This window comes from Arvicanthis niloticus, chromosome 19, assembly GCF_011762505.2.
Source record: "Arvicanthis niloticus isolate mArvNil1 chromosome 19, mArvNil1.pat.X, whole genome shotgun sequence".
NCBI classification, from domain to species: domain Eukaryota; kingdom Metazoa; phylum Chordata; class Mammalia; order Rodentia; family Muridae; genus Arvicanthis; species Arvicanthis niloticus.
In genome coordinates, this window is record NC_047676.1 from 39,179,569 (window position 1) to 39,201,499 (window position 21,931).

At 39.7% G+C, this 21,931-nt stretch overlaps 1 protein-coding gene across 2 annotated transcripts in view; it reads left to right on the forward strand.

The window, feature by feature from the left end:
- The window catches only part of Itga1 (integrin subunit alpha 1), a 134,009-nt gene that overhangs the window by 87,082 nt on the left and 24,996 nt on the right, over nucleotides 1-21,931 (forward strand). For both annotated transcript variants that reach the window (XM_034523339.2, XM_076916195.1), the window contains exons 9-16: nucleotides 1,743-1,908; nucleotides 6,289-6,362; nucleotides 7,016-7,160; nucleotides 10,102-10,244; nucleotides 14,680-14,823; nucleotides 16,072-16,329; nucleotides 18,432-18,562; nucleotides 21,177-21,343. In XM_034523339.2, the coding sequence (XP_034379230.1) occupies nucleotides 1,743-1,908; nucleotides 6,289-6,362; nucleotides 7,016-7,160; nucleotides 10,102-10,244; nucleotides 14,680-14,823; nucleotides 16,072-16,329; nucleotides 18,432-18,562; nucleotides 21,177-21,343 (1,228 nt within the window). The remainder of the gene's footprint in view (nucleotides 1-1,742; nucleotides 1,909-6,288; nucleotides 6,363-7,015; nucleotides 7,161-10,101; nucleotides 10,245-14,679; nucleotides 14,824-16,071; nucleotides 16,330-18,431; nucleotides 18,563-21,176; nucleotides 21,344-21,931) is intronic.

A 21,931-nucleotide genomic window follows, 5' to 3' on the forward strand; every position in this document is an offset into this window, starting at 1 on the left:
CAACCAAAGGTCACCAAAAAAGATAAGGAAGGACACTTCATACTCATCAAAGGAAAAAATCTACCAAGAAGAATTCTCAATTCTGCACATCTATGCTCCAAATGTAAGGGCACCCACATTCAAAAAAACAAAACAAAACAAAACAAAACAAAACCTTTATTAAAGCTCAGTGCATACGCTGTGCTGCACACAATAATAGTGGGGGACTTCAACACCCCACTTTCAGCAATGAACAAATTATGGAAATAGAAACTAAGCAGAAATACCTGTAAAACTAACAGAAATGATCGATCAAGTGGATTTAACAGATATCTATAGGCCATTTCATCCTAAAACAAAAGAACATACCTTCTTCTCAGCACCTCATGGTATTTTCTCCAAAACTGACCATATAATTGGTCACAAAACAGGCCTCAACAGACACAAGAAGACTGAAATAATCCCATGCATCCTATCAGATCAACATGGACTAAGGCTGGTCCTTCAATAACAACAAAGACAACAGCAAGCCCACATACATGTGTTTTGCTTTTCATGCAAGATTAGCCATGTGTTCTTTTATGCCGGTGCTACCTATATTTATTATGCTAACCACTTTAGGAATCAACCATCACCTATGCACCTTCATTTATAGGCATTTAAGTTACTCTCAGTTTGTGACAGTCTAATAAGGGAGGCATGAATATTTAAAAGTGAGAACTAATAATCTTCAAGTGTCACTTGTAATGAAATAAAGACTAAACATGTTTTATTACAAGAGGAATATTTTCAATCTGAAAGGAAAAAAGTCTTTAAATATATGCAGGTAATAGTCCTGCAGTGACTTGATGTGCCAGGATAGAATGGTACGGGGGGGGGGGGGGGGCTCCTCCTTCTCAAAAGAGAAGGGGAAGGGAGAGGGGAAGGGCTATGTGAGGGGGGCACTAAGAGGGAAGGGAGCAGTGATCAGGATGTAAAGTAAGTAAAAAAAATAAAATAAATAAAAAATAAAAAATAAATAAATAAATAAATGGATATATATATATATATATATATATATATATATATACAGGCAAATCAAGAATGGAAATATACCATCTTATTAGCAGAAATAAAATAATTGTGGTACTAATTTGTTTGATTCTCTTTACTGATACTGACCCTGCTCTGCAATTTTAAAGTATAAAATTAGATCATATCATTGTATTGGGGATTTGTAGTTTAAATTTTACATATTATTGTAAACATGGACATTTTCACACAGGCAAAATTGCACATGCCTTAAAGAAGAAACATGACTAGTGTGACTTCATGAAAGTTTAAAACTTCTCATAGAAAATAAAATGAACATAAAAGGCTTCATTCCAGAGCACACAGAAACCTTTCACGAGTCTTTAAGGAAAATGCATGTGTGTACATGTGTACATGCACACATGTATAACACATACATGTATACAAACAACTTCCATTAGCTGAAGCTTCAGGTAGACGGTAGACTTCATCCCTCTGGCCTCCATGGGAATTTGCACTCAGGTACACACACCCATCAGACACAAACGCACATGATGAAAAATAAGATAAATATTTGCAGGAGTCAATAATATGAAGACTATGTACTCAGAAAGCTTCCATAAATATTCCCATAAGTACATAACAATACTCTGTCATATCATGCATGCTCTTGTTGACTGAAGATGTGCTTGAGATACTTATTTAATGCCCAGAAGTTAAAAATACGTTTTCATCATTTTGTTCTGCCCTAGATCCTTGGCCACTATAACAGGGGGAAGAAAAGCAGTGAAAAATTTGTGGAGGAGATAAAGTCGATCGCAAGTGAGCCCACAGAAAAGCACTTCTTCAATGTCTCAGATGAGTTGGCCCTGGTCACTATTGTTAAAGCTCTGGGAGAAAGGATATTTGCTTTGGAAGGTATGATTGTCTCTCCTAATCCTGCACATCCTTTATAAGATTCACAATTAATGTAATGGGTTTGGGATATTATTCTCAGCACATTGCTAACTCATTTGTACTGTGTTCAGTAGCCATCAGGGAATAATTCTCTTTTATATGAATGGAACTACTTTACCCAAACCCACGTTGGCTAGAAGCTGACTTTGTGAGGCTGTGACGGTACACAGGAGGGGCACAGCAGTCAGCATGGACACGAGCAAGAACCCAAGTGCCCCAGCGTGCCTTCTTCTTTTTCTGTGACTCAGGTTTAGAATGTGAAGCCACTCGCTCAGCTTTTATTTTCCCACTGTGTCTTTGTTCCTTGGGGCTGCTACAAGAGTGTCCTGATGCAATTGCTTCTTTGTTCATTTCCTCTGTGATTTGCTCTGTTGCATTGCTAAAGATCTTCGTGGAGTTTTGCCTCAAGGCCTTTAGCTGCAGTACTTCATCCGCTATGGTTGTCTAACCATGCCACGCCTCTGAAGAGTTTTCCTTTGACTTTTCCTGTGGTAACTGGCTGTGGAGGCTACTGAGCTATGCTAGTCCCTTAGGTGGGAGTGGCGAGTAACAAAAGACTAATCTTCTCTGACTGGTAACATCTTTTTCACATTTTTGAAGGCTGGAGCCTCAGAAGTCACACCCCAGATCCCCACTTGGAGAAACCACATTGAAGTCTTTTGCCCTGCTGGGGCATCTTTGTTCCACTGACTGTCGTCAGAAGGGGACTATCAAAGTGTCGCTTCTGTAGCTGTTAAAAGCTCTTTTTCAAATTTCCCAGCAGAGCCTGTTAATAACAAATGAAAGAGAATATGGAGTTGAGACTTGACTTTTAAAAGGGTAGACTATTTTGAGTGAGTATCTGAGTTACAATGAGCAAGAAAAATATAGAGAAAAATACTTGTGCATATGTGTATGTGTGTGTGTGTGTGTGTTGGTGACCGAACCCAGGACCTTGCATATACCAGACAATTGCTCTACAACTTCACTACATCTCCAGTTGAAGAAAGTGATGGAAAGTGACAGTTTTCAGTATTTCTTGAGTAGCCCATGCTAACTAACGTTTTGCTTTGCAACCAAGCGCACACGTATACAGGCATATAAAAAGAAACTCATCTCAGTATGACTCATGATAGTGCTGCTATATACAGTGCACTGTGCAGCTCTCATCTCTTCCTGCTTGTGTGATTCTCTTTCAGTGAAAATGATATGGGTTTTACTTGCCCTTTCAAGTCTGAGTCACAGTCAGTGCTCAGGAGCTTGGTTAGTTTGGGGGATGATGAGGACTGAGAGCCCAGGCAGAAGGAATTTCTCTGGCCCCCTTTTTTCTGCTATGCCTCCAAAGACAGAACACTTGAGTCCTTATCAGTCTAAAACCATAGCAGTGTCTGAGCGGCTCAGCTGTCCTGCATTCTGAGCACACATCTCTGTCACATGACTTTGGTCTTTCAATAGCTACTGGGATGCTATTTAGCAATAGGCCAGGCCACGCTTGCCTAGATTTAATATGGACAGTCTTCCAAATCATTGTGCCCTTTTAACTTTTAACAACACAGGCCAAGAAATAATCTATAAAGCGCTGTGTTTTTTTAAATTTATTTTTATTGGATGTTTTATTTATTTACATTTCAAATGTTATCCCCTTTCCCAGTTTCCCCTCCATAACCCCCTATCCCATCCCCTGCTTCTATGAGGGTGCTCCCACTCCTGCCTCACTGCCCTGGCATTCCCCTACACTGGGGCATCGAGCCTTCACAGGACCAAGGCCCTCTCCTCCCATTGATGCCCAACAAGGCCATCCTCAGCTACATATGTGGCTGGAGCCATAGGTACTGTTTGGTTGGTGTTTTAGTCCTTGGGAGCTCTGGTGGATCTGATTGGTTGATATTGTTGTTCTTCCTATGGGATTGCAAACCCCTTCAGCTCCTTCAGTCCTTCCCCTAACTCTCCCATTGGGGTCCCTGCACTCAGTCCAATGGTTGGCCGCAAGTATCCACATCTGTATTAGTCAGGCTCTGGCAGAGCCTCTTAGGAGACAGCTATCTCAGGCTCCTGTCAGCAAGCACTTCTTGGCATCAGCAAGAGTGTCTGGGTTTGGTGGCTGCATATGGGATGGATCCCCAGGTGGGGCAATCTCTGGATGACCTTTCCTTCTGTCTCTGCTTTACACTTTGTCTCTGTATTTCCGTTAGACATTTTTGAAACTATAATTACAGTGTTTCTCCTTTTTTTTTTTTCTGTCCTCAAGGTCCTCTTATATAACCCTCCCTGCTTTCCTTCAAATTCACGCTCCTTTTTTGATTAATTGTTATTATATGTGTGTGTATGTATGTATATATGTGTGTGTGTGTGTGTGCGCATATATATCATATAGATTTTTAAATATAACCTGTTTGGTTTGTATAATGTTACTTGTATGAGTTGGATTTTCTGCAGTTACTATTACACTAGTCAGTTAAATACCACAAGTATCATTTATTAATGTTCTCTAAGTAAGGAAGCAAATACAACCTACAATTGGCCAAATGCAGCCACACTGTAGGGGATTTGCTTTATTTTGCCTGAAATGACATTTTAAGATTTTATTTTTTTCTAACCTAACCTAACCCTAGTTGAAGCTTCTTACTAAAATGTCCAAATGCTTCAAGACATTTCCACATCTAAATATGATGTTAGTTGATAAAACTTTCCAAAGATTAAAATACCTTTCTACCTCTTACTGCTACATTATCAAGGCTAAAAGCCATGCAGGTTGTCTGCTGTTTCTGTTTCTGTTTTCAAGGCTTCGGCCTCCCTGGGGCTGGCACAGAAGGGCAGTAAGCTCAGTACATTTGCCCTTACTATTTTCATAATGAGATCAGGAAAGGCTTTTCCCCCAAGTTGTTTGGGAAATCTCCATTTCCTCTCACTATTTATTTTATATGGTAAATAGCTGCCGTTAGGAAAGTCTGCCTTGCAAGCACAATGCCACCTAGTGAGTCAAGCATGCTCAGACATGGACTAAATCGGTCAGGGAATGGTATGGATGTCCCTTCTTTTAATCGACTTTGGGAAAAAGGTTCACACTCCTAACTGAAAACAGTGTAAAGGGTCAAAGTGGGTGGTTTACTCTCTGTGAGCCTGTCTGTCAGGGTTGAAAGTAAGAAACTTGGCGTATGACCTCGGACCCTGTAGAAAGCTATGTAGCGCCTTTCTCTGTCCTCAACTCAAAGCACAGCATCAGAAAAGCGTGGCAGATGCTGATATACACTACTCTGTTTTTTTGCTATCAGTCTTGTAAAAATAAGCATGGACGTAGTTTAAGTCATTATGTATCAAAAACACAATTTAAGGTAAAATGCATCTTAGTCATTTAAATGAGAAATTCGGATAAGAGATTGAAATGATACATTCAGACTCCTGATTGATTGTCACACTTAATCTAGCCCTATAAAAACTCAATTACAGATGCATTCTTTATACTTTCATTCCAGTAAATAAATAGTAAACTTGCTTAATTTCACAAATCTAATGATTCTCATGCTTCAACTGACAGACAGGCTGACTTGGCTAAAACTTATGTTATTTTTAACTTATTTTTAATGCCAAATAAACTAGTCACTCCCTGGAAGCAAGTAGATCAACATTCGCTCAGTTCCCCCAGGAAGCTGTGGCTTCTGGTCTGTAAATATTTTGAGAAGACTGCAGCTCCAATCAATGTTCCTCCTTGTCTACATTCAAAACTGGGGTTTTAAAAATATAAGTTTCCTTTAAAAAAGTATAGATTCAGATGGGACACAAACTGGAGTTATGTGGGAAAGTCACATCCTGAGATGAATGAACCCCACATCCAGCGTTCCAACCAACAGGAGCTGGAACCCTTAATGCTATCACACCATGGTGCCTAGAAAGAATGTGTTTGTAGGGGGACTATTGAGTTGGGAATCTCTTGAAATACATCGTGAAGGGTTTTTCAGCCTATAAGCTATCAAATTTAGCTCTGATGGGGTTCTCAGGACAAGTAGACAAGACATTTAATTTCTACTGTTGTAATTCTGTTTTTCAAAGCCATGGAACCATGGAATCCTAGGCAGTTATAGCATAGAACTTATAGAGAGGCTGACTTGCTAAAATTATATGTTATTTTAAACTTATTTTTATGGTCAAATAAACTCCCTGCAAGCAAGTAGACCAACATTCCTTTAGCAAGAACAGGAAGCCAATGTGTCAGAATGGGAGAAAAGAGTCCCTTCTCTAACCACTGTCTTATATTCAGCCCTGTCTAGGAGTTTTGCTTGAGAAGTACATGGCTGAGAGTTCCCTCAATAGCAGCCTCAAAGGCATTATTAGTCACTTACTGTGGTATCCTTACTGTATTTACAGCTACGGCTGACCAGTCAGCAGCTTCATTTGAAATGGAAATGTCTCAGACCGGCTTCAGTGCTCATTATTCACAGGTATGTTGACCATGTGCTAGAAAGAAATACCTTTTCTACACACTTTCCTCTCCCAAGAAATGCCCAGGCATCAGATGCATAAGATGGCCTTGACATTTATGGTGGAAAAATGGCATCTCACAAGCTTTTTACTAGGAACATTCTCCACACACTCCTACATTTTACCAATTAATAGACGTGCACAAGACAATCTGAGCTCTGCTGGATGTATCTGTGTATCTAATGAAATGAAATGAAATGATTAAGATATTTGTTTAAAATCTAGAAGGTTAGGGTTGTGTTATGCTGGAAGTCCTTAAAAGACTAAGATGCAGGTTTGTTTTGTTATTTCATTGGTTTTTGTTCTGTTTTGTACCCAGAAAAGTATAGGAAGTCAAGAAGAGAAGACCCATAGTCATGATACAGATATATATGGACATTTCACTGTAGCAGTTACATAGTCTTCCCTAGCTTCCTTTTTTTTTTTTTTTCAATAAAATGGGGGTTGTAATATTGGGTTCTTATGAATAGAGCTATTGTGAGGACTAAATGAATTAATTTATATAAAGCACTTTGAACTATATCCGTATACAGATGAATTATAATCATGTTACTATTGCTATATATAAGTGTTTGCCCGTACCATTTTACTGCCCTCTGTACTCACACATTAGGACTGGATCATGCTTGGAGCAGTGGGAGCCTTTGACTGGAACGGAACTGTGGTCATGCAGAAGGCTAACCAGACTGTCATCCCTCATAACACCACCTTTCAAACTGAGCCCACCAAGATGAATGAGCCTCTTGCTTCTTACTTAGGTAAGGCTTGGGTGCAGCCTTGATGCTTACACTAGTCTTCATTTTTCTGTACCAAAATACCTGATTCTGGGATACTTGGAAAGCAGCCACAAATACTGAGTGCCTATGTTGTTCCAAATATATTAGGCAAATTAAAAATAGCAAAATAGATGAGGCAGAACAATGGGCATTGTTTTGGATGAGAAACAATGAAGAAAGGAGAAATCTCTTTCGGAGGGTGATGGGCTAAGACTGAGAAATGGCAGAAGACAGAAAGGGGTGGGGGGAAGTTAACACAGCTTCCTCCCCGTAAACTAAGATTCTCCAAGATCATTATATGGAAAAATACCTTGGGATCAAGAACTAGTCTTATCTAAACCTTCTTTCTGTCTTAGACAGAACAATGATAGGATATTCACTTTCATATATAATAGATGTCATTTTATAATTCCTATGAAAGGTAGGTTATTATGTGTTTAAAGAGCCATAGAAAGGATCACACTACATTCAGAAATTCACCTTAGCTTAAAAAAAAACAAATCTAATGTCCTTGCTCTAAATGTCCTTGCTCTAATCCTTGGACCTATTTATGTGTTACCTTATAAGGCAAAAAGGACTTTTTGACTAGAACTACGTGAAGGATCCTGAGATAGATTATGCTCCGATATATTGCCATAGTACAACATAATCAAGTGTTGAAATCACAAAAGTTTTTCCTAGATGGGTTTAGAGGGAGATAGAACTATATGTAGGTGGTCAGAGAGATACAGTGCTGCTGCCAATGAAGAAGGATGAGGTGGAAACATACATCATCCCTGTCACAAAGGACAAAGAAGTGTAATATCTCCACAGCCTCCAGACAGGAGCATAGCCCTGCCTCCTCCTCACTATAGTCCAGGGTGAACTATAGAGGACTTCTAGCTTACAGAATTGCAAACTAAGGCATTTGGAATGGATAGTATAAGCCATCAAATGTATCATACTTCGTTATAGCACCAGTAGAAAAACAATACAGGTTTGTTAAATATTGTTTCTGTTGAAAACATTGATCCTATTGCTATTAGCTGTTTAGACAATTAAAGACTGAATGAAGAACACAGATGTATTTGACATGGTCACTACCCTCTCCATATTCCTTTATTCTAATTATTACTTTAACAAGGCAGTGTTTTTTGGTATTCTGGGTTAGGATTCCATGACCAAGTTCTTTAAACAAACCAAGTGCTAAGTCTGTTATTCCTTAAAGTTTGAATTAATTCTTGATTAAAGCATACTTAAATAATTGAAAATGTAAAGGCTGCACTTTACATGAGAAAACATTAAAATAAGCTAACTTCTTTATATGGCCCCTCTTATCATTTACAATTCAATGAAACTGGAAAAATTACTAGCTGACAATATCTATACACAAACACATGTAAATAGATGTGCATTTTCATGGCTCCTATATACTTAGGAAAAGAAGAAATTTGCATATACACTCTATAGTATACTAATGTATTTTTTGCTCATTTCATTACCTTAGTCAAAAGTTAACATATGAGCTATTTGCCAACAGTCATCTAGTAGATGTAAGATGTCTTTCATGTGCTTCCCCTAACCCACCTTCAAATATTATTTTCAAATATGTCATTGTGGTGATTATAAAATTACGAAGAGACTGAGTTCACTGTTCTGAAATCTGAGTGGAAAGCAGCTAGTGGGGCCATGTTAAGAGCACAGTGTGCTCTTAAACCTTAAGTGGAGGTGGCGTGGATGAAAAAGGAAAATGGAAAACCAAATCTCATAGCTCATGAAAAAACCCACGGTAAAATATATGTAGATGAAAGTAAAGTAGGCAAAAAGAAAATAAGATTTCACAGAGCATAAAACATGGGATAGTAGAGGTGAGAAAAAAATCTCAGCTTTAATTTAAAAAAAAAATCACAGCAAACCACTGTTGTTAGGTAACTTAACAACCACCAAAACATCTGCAGATATAAATCATAGTTCTCACATACAGTGCTTGCGAAGGTTTGATGGAACCAAATCTCTCTCAAACAGCTGTTCATAGAGTAACCTTAGTATGAATAGTCTGGTGGCAACTTACCTGACAATGTGACAAGGAACACACAATTGATCCAGTAATCTATTGCTTGACATTTATTGTCAAAATACTCAAAGGAAGGAAAAGAAGTCTTCAAAATGGCTTTTGTCATAAAAAAAATGCTGAAACAAAACAATAATGGAACCCACCAAAATTCCATTATTCCAATAATAAGTGGCCAGGAAGTAAATGCAGTCCCTTTATGATACAACTCAGACAAACAACCTTCAACCATATAAAACTGAAGCTTAAAACCTTGGTTAGCAATGCAGGTAGGGATTAAGTTTTCTGTCATCCAGAAATAACTATTAGTGTTAGCCAGGCCTGGTGGTGCGCACCTTTTATCCCAGCACTAATGAGGCAGAGGCAGGTGGATCTTTGTGTGTTTGAGGCCAGCCTGATATACAGAGCCAGTTCTAGGATAGCCAGGCTACCCACTGAGAGTCTTGAAAAAAGAAAACAAAACCAACCAAATAAATAAAAACCTATTAGTGTTGATAGTACAGACACTTGTATTTAAATTAAATAGAATTAATATGCTCCACAGTGGTGACTGGAGAGTTTTCAGGTGAGTATGAGTATGCATGACTGCACATAATTGTATGTAGTGACCTTTTTCTCCCTTTTCTGTCATCATTCTGTCAGACATTCTGTCTGATCTACCATTTGCATCACTAAACAATAAAAAATTGTGTTTGGGGAAATTATCATTTCAGAGTTGTTCAGTTGCAGTGCAAACGGTTAGCACAGTAATGTCGTTTCACCAACACAATACAAGAAAGTACAAAAATGATTAGCACAACCATTTAAAGTAATTCTAAAATTACATAGGCCATTATGGGTCCAGGTGCGCATCTTGGATTTCTCTTTGGTTAGGTTACACGGTGAACTCCGCCACCATCCCTGGAGATGTGCTGTATATCGCTGGGCAGCCTCGGTATAATCATACAGGCCAGGTCGTCATCTACAAGATGGAGGGTAGGAACGTCAACATTCTGCAGACACTCAGTGGAGAGCAGGTAAACTTGAAATAAACCACTCTGTGGCATCTCTGTGTACTCTGGGTATCTTTTGACTAAAGTTTTTTTTTTTAAACCCAAATATTCAAAATCTGTTGTGAAGAAGGCTTTCTATTTGATCTTTTGGAGGGACGTCACGTAGCAGTATCTTTGGTGTCATAAGCATTTCTTTGGGCAGGAGGTAGAGATAGATAAGTCCAGCCAATAGATGTCTCATGCAGTTATATTCAGTATATATAAGGAATATTAAGATCTAAAACATCAAGAAGGATAAAAGTGCCAGTTGTATTGGTGATGCATTCAGAAGATAGACAGGTAGCTTTAGGTTATGATTGGTACAGGAAGCTCATAAGAGATAAACATTGCTGAGTTTAAAAGGAGAGACAGGATGTAGATAGAAATTTCTTTTTTAGTCTTTGAAAGACTAAACTGTGTCAAATTTTAAATAGCCAACACAAAAACATTATATCATGCTGGAAGGAATGAGGAATTGTATGCAACATATAAAATTGGAAAATTCTTTAAGATATCCTTAAATATTAAAAATTGTTTAGGAAACTATACATACTATAGGCAAATGTCAATACTTACAGTGTTTTAGACGGAAAAATATGTCTAACTATGCTATTCAGTGGTTCGTTTTGACCAGTAATTTGAGTGACTTTTGTCTTTCTTTTTTCTTTTTTTCATAGTTTCATGGGTTCTCTAAGCATTCCACAGTGAGAGTTCATCAACTTCATCTCGCCATTTGCAAGGATGTGATAGGCAGGATTTATTCAGGCTTTGCTAGGCAGGGCTGAGAGAGAGACCCTCCCCCTCTGTGAAGTCCTGGCTATAGCCATCATTACCTGCAGCCCAGGTACCAGGAGACTCACTGAGTAGTAGGTCTACAAGCAGCCCTAGTGCTACAGCCCTGAGTCCCACAAGACCAGTGTCCTTTATGATAGCATAGCCATAACCCACAAGGGCTTTGCAAAGAGCCACCACGAGAAACCCCATTAAGTACACAGAGTTCACTTCCCATTCCACCCAGCCTGAATGTCATATTCTAATGGATGTTATTTTTCACTCACATCAGCATCCCTCAGCAGTGCAGGGAGACTATCCTCAGCAGACTCGGAGGAATCCGAGTGGTCAGATGTAGTCTGTCATACTCAGGTTAAAGCATTTTTATTAACTTAGCCATATGTACTAACTCATATTTACTAAACTTGCTATACCTCATAAACTCATCAACAATTAAATAGACTACGGTTGTAGCTCAAAGGCGACATACAAAGAACCTGAAATGGTTAATTAACACTATGAAATCGAAAGGGAAGAGGTAAAAGAGATGGAAGTCAATGCGGGTAAGAGAAGCTGAATAGGAAAAATGATATTTTGTTGTTGTTGACAACTCAAGTCTGTTAGCATTCTGAAGATGTCTGCAAGTATAGGGGAATGTAAAAAATGTAAAATAAACATTCTTATGCAAGTAAGACAATGTCAGATGACTTTTTAAAAGCAATCATTTCTGTTTCAAGCCTGGGATTCTGAAAAAAAAGAAAAAAAAAAAAAAAAAAAGTCCAAACAAACAAGGTTGCTCTGTGATTAGAAGGTCAACCATCCATGAAGTTATGGTGATTCAAGAACATTAGTATACTTAGACATGGTCCTTGTGACAACACAAATTCTAATGATAAAAGCTGCTGGGGCTGAGACTGAAGAAGGGGGAAACCGTGGACCTGGGCAGCTTATGAGCTCACCCTGAGCTCCGGGAGACCACTGACACTAGGAATGAATGCCCAACAGAGCAAGGACTTACACTCATTCATTATTGTTATCATTATTATTATTTATAACTAGTTTAAATTTTTAAAAAATTTTAAGTCTTTCAAATGTCTGTGGAAATGGCACCTTAAAGAGTCACTGAAAGAACATTAAAAAAAAAAAAATGCATCCTTGCATTCACATCCGGCCATTTCTAGAAACAACCAGGAGCCTGGAGACCAGAGACAATGAATGTGTAGTAGCAAAGTAGTGGAAGCATCGTGGCAGCATCTTTATCAAGCCGAGGAGAATCCAAAGAAAGCACGGGTCTGCCCTTTAGGACAGGACATGGTTTAGGGGGTGAGAAGACAAGAAAGAGATCCCAGGGATGGAAAACAAGTGCTGTCTATGGTGAGCGTGGTAGCTTACACCTATAATCCTAGTGGTCTGAGGTTGAGACAGGAGACATGCCACAAGTCCAAGAACAACCTGGGCTACAGAAAAAGACGTTGTCTCAATCCCTCACATACCACCAAAAAATGTTATATGTGGCACAGACGCAGAATTATAAGCACAGAGATTAAAAATATGCCTACACAGGAATACTGTAAGAGAAACATTAAGAATGTGAAGTGTTCAATGCAGGCCAATATGTGAAAAGAGCGTTAAGCATTTAGATAGTGTAATGCCAGTTCTTTACTTAAAAAAAGGGTCTTTTTCTTTAAAATGCTGTTCAAGAGGAAAGCCCCTGCAATTTTTTCCAATTTTTTCCTATTTATCTTTCTATGCTGCTGGACCACAACTTAGCCACTTTTTAAGAATAATTTATTTATTTTTTTATTATTTAATCCTTTTTTTACAGTCTACACTTCATCTCCCTCATGGTCTGTCCACCAACCCCTCACCATCCCATTCCTCCTCCCCACTGTCTCCAAGAGGATGTCCTCACCCCCAGATTGCCACCCCACCAAACCTCTCCACTCCCTGGGGTCTCAAGTCTCTTGAAGGTTAGGGTTAGGTGCATCTTCTCTCACTAAGCCCAGACCAGGAGTCTTCTGCTGTATATGTGTTGGGGGCCTCATATCAGCTGGTATATTGTATACTGTATACTGTATACTGTACACTGCCTGGTAGGTGGCTCAGTGTCTGAGAGATCTCAGGGGTCCAGGTCAGTTGAGACTGCTGGTCTTCTCATGGGGCCACCCTCCTCCTCAGCATCTTTCAGTGTTTCCCTAATTCAACCACAGGGTCCCCGGCTTCTGTCCATTGGTTGGGTGCTAGTATCTACATCTGACTTTTTCAGCTGCTTGTTGGGACTCTCAGAGGGCAGCCATACTAGGCTCCTGTCTGCAAGCACACCATAGCATGAGTAACAGTGTCAGGCCCCAGGGCCTCCTCTGGAGCTGGATCCCAATTTGGGCTGGTCACTGAACCTCCTTTCTCTCATTCTCTTCCCCATTTTTGTTCCTGCAGTTCCTTCAGACAGGAACAATTCTGTCAGAATAAGAACAATTCTGTCAGAGCTTTTGACTGTGGGACAGCAACTCCATCCCTCCAATTGATGTCCTGTCCCTCCACTGGAGGTGGGCTCTACACCACTCCCCTCTGTAGAGCACTTCATCCAAGGACTCCCTTTGAGTCCTGAGAGTCTCTCATCTCCCAGGTCTCTGGTACTTTCTAGAGTGTCCCCCACTATCCCCCCCACCTCCTACCTCCCGATGTTGCCTATTTCCAGTCATTCTGCTGGCCCTCAGAACTTCAGCCCTGTTCCCCCCTCTAATACCTGATCATGTTTCCCACTTCCCCTCCCTGTTCCCTCTCCCACCCTGGTCCTTCCCTCTTTCTGTCCCCTGTGCTTGATTGCCTCTTCCTCCCAAGTGGGATTGAGGCATCCTCACTTGTGCCCTTTGACTTGTTAACCTTCTTGAGTTCTATGGATTGTATCCTAAGTATTCTGTATTTTTTGGCTAATATCCACTTATTAGTGAGTACATACTATGCATGCCCTTTTGGGTCTGAGTTACCTAATTCAGGATGATATTTTCTAGTTCCATTCATTTGTCTGCAAAACTCATTACGTCCTCATTCTTAATAGCTGAGTAGTATTCCATTGTGTAAATGAATCACATTTTCTGTATCCATTCTTCCATTTTTAGGAAATCTGGGTTATTTCCAGCTTCTGGCTATCACAAATAAGGCCACTATGAACATAGTGGAACACATGCCCCTGTGGCCTGGTGGGGCATCTTTTGGGCATATGCCTAAGAGTGGTATATCTGGGTCTTCAGGTAGATCTATTTCCAATTTTCTGACGAACCTCCAGATTGATTTCCAGAGTGGTTGTACTAGTTTGCAATCCCACCAGCAATGGAGGAGTGTTCCTCTTTCTCCAAATCCTCACCAACATATGCTGTCACTTGAGTTTTTGATCTTCACCATCCTGATTGGTGTGATGTCTCTTAACTCCTAGACTGAAGTCTTTCCCCCCTTGTCTTTCTAAAAATTAAGACAACTTAATTCTTCAGTCTAGAGAAGACTTGGTTTGCACAATTTTCTGTGTTTCATTGTCTTTGACACCAGCCCTCACATCCTCTTCTGAACTGGGCCGATTATCAGACCTGCAGACTTCCTTCTCGGTAGTGCTTTGGAGATCTCATCCCAGCTCTTGTTTTGTTTTGTGTTCTAGATTGGTTCCTACTTTGGTAGCGTCTTAACCACAATTGACATTGACAAAGATTCTTACACTGACCTGCTTCTCGTCGGGGCCCCCATGTACATGGGGACAGAGAAAGAGGAACAGGGCAAGGTGTACGTGTACACTGTGAATCAGGTAATGACATCTGAGGTTGGTGAATCTGGAAAGTGCCTTCCTTCCCCTTAGTTCCACTAATGTAGTTCAAATGTTTTTCATTCGAATTGCAGGGAAAAAAAAAAAAAGATCTAAGAAGTTTGCTAGGCCCATTCAATTTCACAGTTTCAATAGGAACATTTAGAATCCAAGTTAACTACTTTCAGACCTTAATTCTATTTTGCTAGAACATATGCAATATGCTATTTTGTTTCTGTTGTTACTATAGAGTTCTGTTTTGTTCTTTTTATTTTACCAGAATATGAAGAATAAGTAACGCAAATGCAAATAATGCTCGTGTGATAAACATCCTGCTCATAGCCTGTTTATGAGCTCCAGCCTGCATAGGTTGAGGGGCATCCACAGTTACCATGGCAATAGCCAGAAGCAGCTTAACAACAGTGATGCCAGGCCCTTCCTGGGAGACACAGTGGGTTCTGGAACTCGTAGCTCCAAATAGAGAAATGTAGAAATGAGATTCGTATTTCATTCCTAATTTTATACGTCATTTGCTGTGTGAAGTAATTTTTTTTTTACCTTATAATTAAAAAGATATTTGCAGCTTATAGACAGGTCAAAGACCAGGTTTGTGTTACTGTAGTTCTGTTTGCTTGTTTGTTTTGGTTTAAATTTTCTTGCATACTAATTATTTTAAATCATAGATTGCATACCTTTCATCCTATCTTGTTTCTTGGCTTTTTTCCTGTGTGTTTGTTTGGGGAAAGAAACTGTGTTCTCTCTCTCTCTCTCTCTCTCTCTCTCTCTCTCTCTCTCTCTCTCTTTCTCTCCTACAAGAAAATATGTTCTTTATTAGCATTATCTATGTTTGCCTCCACCCTTGGCAGCCTTCAAAACTTTGCTTTTTGGACAGAGTAAACTTTGTCCTTGTCGTAGGTGGAGAATGAACAAAGCGTCTTAAGCAAGAAGCACACTGTAGTGAAACCGGGCCAGGGCACACGATGGAGGATTTACTTTTCTCTTCTTTAGTAAGTCGAAAACATGCAACTAATTATATCCTTAGCTTCATCAAGAAGAGCCTGTTGGAATTCTCAGCATGTCTTCTTCCTGAGGCTCCTTTGGCATTCCCACCTTTTCATATATTTTACAGGTCTGCTGTTGGTATGCAAATAGTTACTTCACAAGGTTGGTGTGGCATGCACTTAAAAAACAAACCTACTCTGTGGTAGCAGTGTGAGAAACTTTTAAGTATTCTGTTTATCTTCTCTCTAGACGAGGTTTGAATATCAAATGAGCCTGGAACCAATTAAGCAGACCTGCTGTTCATCCCTGAAGGATAATTCATGCACAAAAGAAAACAAGAATGAGCCCTGTGGGGCCCGTTTTGGAACAGCAATTGCTGCTGTAAAAGACCTCAACGTGGATGGATTTAATGACGTTGTGATTGGAGCTCCACTGGAAGCTGACCACGCAGGGGCTGTCTACATTTATCATGGCAGTGGCAAGACCATACGGAAAGAATATGCACAAGTAAGACACCGAAGTTTCTCGAGGGGTTCAGCCTTTCATGCCAAGTGGGCTCACCTGTCTTACTCGATAACTTATCATTTATTTTTTTATTTATTCTGACTCTTTTGGGAAACTACTTACGGTTTTCTCCCGTGTGCTTTCTTAGAAGAACTAGCTAGCAGTTTATACTCTGATCTAGATTCTTGTCTGTGGCCATTTGTCTGCCTTCTTGGACCCTATCACTTGAAGTGGTAAAATAATAGTAAACACATAACGCCTGGTAATAGGGTGAGTTGACCTCTACAGTGTTTTTAACTCTAAAGAGTAAGAGGGACATAATAGTCTGATTTAGTCAATAAAGGAGATTGTGGGTTTTTATAGTCAGTGCCCATATTGTTATTGAGAAAAATTACATTAAATTTATAATTATGAATTAGTATTATATATTTTCATCAAATGACTATGGGTCTCTGAGGTTTATGATATTTTTTTCTCAACTAATACTTCTTGGAAAAATAAGAATGGTTAATTTGACCTTCCCAGGATTTCTTTTGTTCTTGTTTTTAATTTACTGGCAGTTAGCAGTTCCACATTCATTGACCTAATCTATAAATTTACTTTCTTAGTACATGAGAAAAATATTCACATACATATTTAATACACCATAAACACAAGAGAGTTTAGAGAAGTCGTTACGGGGAGTTTTTAGATAATCATAAGCAATGAGCTATTGTGGATGAATATCTTATATTTCAACACTTGCCTCAACACTCTCAGCATCTAAACCGTGAAGAGAATGAAGACTTCAGCTTCTCCTTTTTAGATTTCAGTGGTCTCTTTTATTTCTACAGTCAACAGAACTCTTAAAACCTATTCATGTAAAATTTGGTAATGACATTAATAGGGAACAAAATAGAAGGCTTCTATAAGTCGCAACGCTCCTGTCCATTTGACAGATGATCTGTTTCTGTTACAAGTCTTTGTAAAATTTTAAACTTAACAAGTGGCAGGCAGGATTAACCATTGGCGCATTAGTGAACCAGAAAGGACACACAAAGAGGTTCCTTATATTCTGTTGTTGCTTTGTTCTTTCAGTATGAATCCTGCACGTTTAATGAATAGCGTTTGAAGCAAAGGAAGATTTTTTTAATTGTTTAATGGAGTAAATTGTGGTGCATTTGGTTTAAAGTAGTGGTAAATCAAGATGCAGCTCTAAACTAAGTGAACAAGACAGGGTTGGCATTAGGTTCTTTTCTTAGTGGAATATGCTTTGCCAGGGAACAGATGAAGATGCAATTAGCCATTTCCAGAAGTACAGCATGACCCAGGATCAAGCAGCATCAGTTCCATCGGGGCTAACTAGGCTCATAGCTACTGATTTGTCTGCTCAAATATTATGGGAATATTAGTCAAGGGGACATACAATACTTCCACGTCACTTTTCTGTTATTTGACTTTTTCCTCTGTGTCACTTAAAGGAATTGAGGAGGTAAAGAATACTAGAGCTTAGGAAGGGTCTGTTAGTCCTGTCTTCTTGCCAGCAAGTTCTATAAGATTTTATCTGTTCAGACAAACCGTAAGCCACGAAGCATAGAAAGATCACTTTCTGTGTAAGTGAGGTGTATAGGCGAGCCTGCAAGAACTCCATCTTTGCTGTGCCTTCCATACATTGAGGCCGCCCTTGATGTGAGTGTCGATGTGATGTATCTTGTAGGACAATTGTTTGAACTGTCCTATGCAATCATCTGTTCTTCTTCTTGCATCTATGCGATGTTTTCCAAGTTTCCAGTACTTTACATACATGAGCTTATTCTAGAATTAAAAAGGAGGCAGAAATAGAGCCTGTTATTGAGATTTCTCTTGAGTACTAGACAATATGATATTATGTGTCAATTCTCTCTGTCTTGGAGTCAGTAGCCCTGACCTGACTCATCTGTGCTATAGGAAGAACTATTTCCTTTGGGACTAGCTCAGCATTTCCTCTTGCTTCCACTGATGGCCCTCTCAGTTCCCAGAAGACCTTCTCTTTTCATTTTATTCACTAATCCAAATTCTCAGATTTATTCAGAACTATTTTGAATGGATTCTTCTGATATTCGACCTGTCTGTTGGGATTTTCACAGCGCATTGCGTCAGGTGGAGATGGCAAGACGCTGAAATTTTTCGGCCAGTCTATCCACGGAGAGATGGATTTAAATGGCGATGGTCTGACTGACGTGACCATCGGAGGCCTTGGTGGAGCTGCCCTCTTCTGGTATGTATGTTAGAATGTCTGGCTAAACTGGCACTATTTTCCATATAATACCAGACCACATGATATGATTAGAACTCTTGACATATTAAATATCGATTTCCTCTCATGTTGTCTTGGCAAGATGCACATAATTCAATAGATTGAGGCATCAGTGACTCTTAAGAACAAAGAAGCTGAATAGGAATGGGTAGAAACAAGTCTTAATTTGGTTCTCAATCATGTACTTGCAACTGAAACAGGTGTTCTCTTTTAGGGAAATTGCATGGGTGGTATCTTTAGAAGATATATATAAATAAGGAAATATTCCTCTGAGTTGTGTTTAAGTTTTTAGAGATAACTTACTTCGTTAGTTTACCTGAAATACAGAAATGAATATATACCCTTTCATGGCCCAGGTCATAAGGACCAAGGCTTTGTACTACTGGAGGAGCAATTGCAACAGGATACAGAAGGCAGGTGGATGAGGAGATGCAACCAGTGAACAGATAGCAAGAGCCCAGTGTTGTAGACCAGACACCCATACATCCAGAAAGATACAGTTGGGAAAGACAGAGTAGGATAGACATTAGTCAAGCTACTCTCCTACCTCGAGAATCCATATTTCCCAAGAGGAAGCTAGACAAGCCTGTCCATTGCTGGTGAGGACTAAACTATCTAAAACTCACCAAGTGTGTGTCAAAAAGCATTTCAAAATCATAGGGTAGCCTTGCTTATTAAAGAAGTTTCCTTTCTAAGACAATTTAAAGGTGTAACGCAGAAATCAATATACCTAAACAAGTATGATCTTTAGAGCCTCCAGAGCACTGAATGCAATGGCCCTTTTCTCATACAACAAGAGGGGCAAGGTAGAAGGCTCAGTCAGTAAGGCTTGCCACACAGCATGAGAGCCTGGATGTGGATTCCTTCCATGGTCATTGAAAGAAACAGCCCTCACCTAGAGGAGTTAAAGGCATGGTTTATTTTGAAGCAAATATACATCTTGGGAATTCAAGTCATTGAACTCTCCCCTAATTTAATAGGTTCCAGTGTGGAAGCAGTTTTGTGGAATTTTACATTAACAGAACAAAGTCATAAATCAAGGTCTCTCAAACTGGCAGTTACAGCAAAATAGAGGATCTCCCCTGTAGGCCTCAGATATTATCTGATGGCATTCTTAGCCTTTGGGTTGGCTTGAAGCTACTGGTCTTCTAAGTTAATAGATTCCAAAAGGGTTTTATCTTTTAGTTACCGGAATGTGGGCTGTGAAACAGAGCTGAGCAAGGAATGGCTACTCAGGGGCTAAAACTAGGTGAAGGTAAGGTAATCAGGCTGCAGACTTGTAGTATGGCAGCTTTTCCATGCCACGGCAGCTCCAGTCAGACAGTCTTTGTGGACACAGCTTGTTTCCAGGAATTCTCATCCTCACCACCCACGTTAAAGAAGGCATGACAACATGTACCTGGTACCCCGGGGCAGGAGAGGTGGGCAAACAGGAATGCTCTGGTTCACAGGCTAAGCAGCCTAGCTAAGTCAGTGAACTCTCCATCCAAAGAAAGATGTTTTCAGACAAAGAGCAACTTCGATTGATAAAGGAAGACCCTAACATCAGCTGCTGCTCTCCACATGCACATGGATACATACAAGGAGAAAAAAAAAAACCAAAAAGAAATTTAATGAAAGTCAAATAAATACAACATGGTGTGTGCATTTGCTGATATAGTAGACCACCATTAAACTGTAAAGCTGGATGCTCTGGACAGTGGATGGTTCACACCCCAGGCAGACAACAGGAACCTTAAGGGTTTTATCATGCTATTTGAGACAGTACATAATTTAAGACATGATTATTTTCTTTCTGGAGTTTTCTGTTTAATATTTTTTGCACCCAGGCTACTCATGAATACCTGACTCTATGGGAGGCAAGGCCAGGAGTAAGGACTGGGGACTACAATGTTTCTGATGATTAAAGTAACTTGGAAGTTACATAAAACAGTATACACTCTCAGTATTTCAAACGTAATTCTTCTCCCAATAAACAAAAGCAAAGCTGCATTGTAAAGAACAGAAGTGTGGGGCTGGAGAGGTGGTTCAGAGGTTAAGAGCACTGACTGTTCTTCCAGAGATCCTGAGTTCAATTCCCAGTAACCACATGGTGGCTCACAACTATCTGTAACGGGATCCAATGCCCTCTTCTGGTGTGTCTGAAGACAGAGAGTGTACTCACATACGTAAAATAAATAAATCTTTTTTTAAAAAAAGAAAAAAAAAACAGAGAAGTATTACAGTGTTAGTGGAAAACAGGGGCTGGAAGGACTAGTTTTCTAGATGCCTTTGAACCATTTCCAAATTGGAAACTAACTCACAGATCCTAAAAACCATTTTAATTCCAAGCTTGCACGTGGCCATTTGGTGAAAGTCTTCTTGACTTTGAACTAAATATCTAAGATGGTTCTAAACAGCAAGGGTCTCCTAGGTCATGAGATAGAATCTTTTCTGTATCAAACAATCATTACAGAACAATAGTCCTGAGAGCACATATAATATACAAAGGAGAGTGTCCTCCGATGCACTCACATTACCCCAGCAAGTTAAATGCAACAGTGTGCGACTAATCCCACTGTTTATGTGTTTGCAGGGCCAGAGATGTGGCTGTAGTTAAAGTGACCATGAATTTTGAACCCAATAAAGTGAATATTCAAAAGAAAAACTGCCGTGTGGAGGGCAAAGAAACAGTATGCATAAATGCTACAATATGTTTTCACGTGAAGTTGAAGTCTAAAGAAGACTCGATTTACGAGGCTGGTAAGCATTATGATTGTAGTGTGCACTTTCAGGCAGCAGAGAATGCATTGGCTCCAGGCTGATGGCCTCTCCCAAGCATAATAAACTACTCAGGATATTTGCCCAGTGAGTGTGTCCACCCTTGACACATTCTGGGAGGAACAGTGATGGAGTCTAGTCAAAGCCACGGCAGAAATTACATATTTGAACACAATGACCTCAAAATTCCATGTTTTCCTGTGCTTCTCCATATGTTTATATAATAAACAATCACAGGCAGCATTTAACAATGTTCTATGATCCAGATTTTTCAAGAGAATCGTCTCCCTTCTACTGCCCCCTCCTGGGAAAGGCTGGTATTGCAGATGACCTGACTAAAGACACAAACACCCCTGCCGCCCACCTCCCCACCCCCAACCCTGATCCCAATGTTCTTTTCCCACTGAGATCAGGCTTCTATTTTTAGCCAGACATGTGTGGGGGGCCCTAGATGTGTTGTGTCAACCTACATGTCTCCTCTGCCTTATGTTCTGAACTTTCTAAGGCAGTCTTCATTGATGTTGAAATACGTTGGTGTCAAATTGTGAAGGCCATTGGCTACAGAAGAGT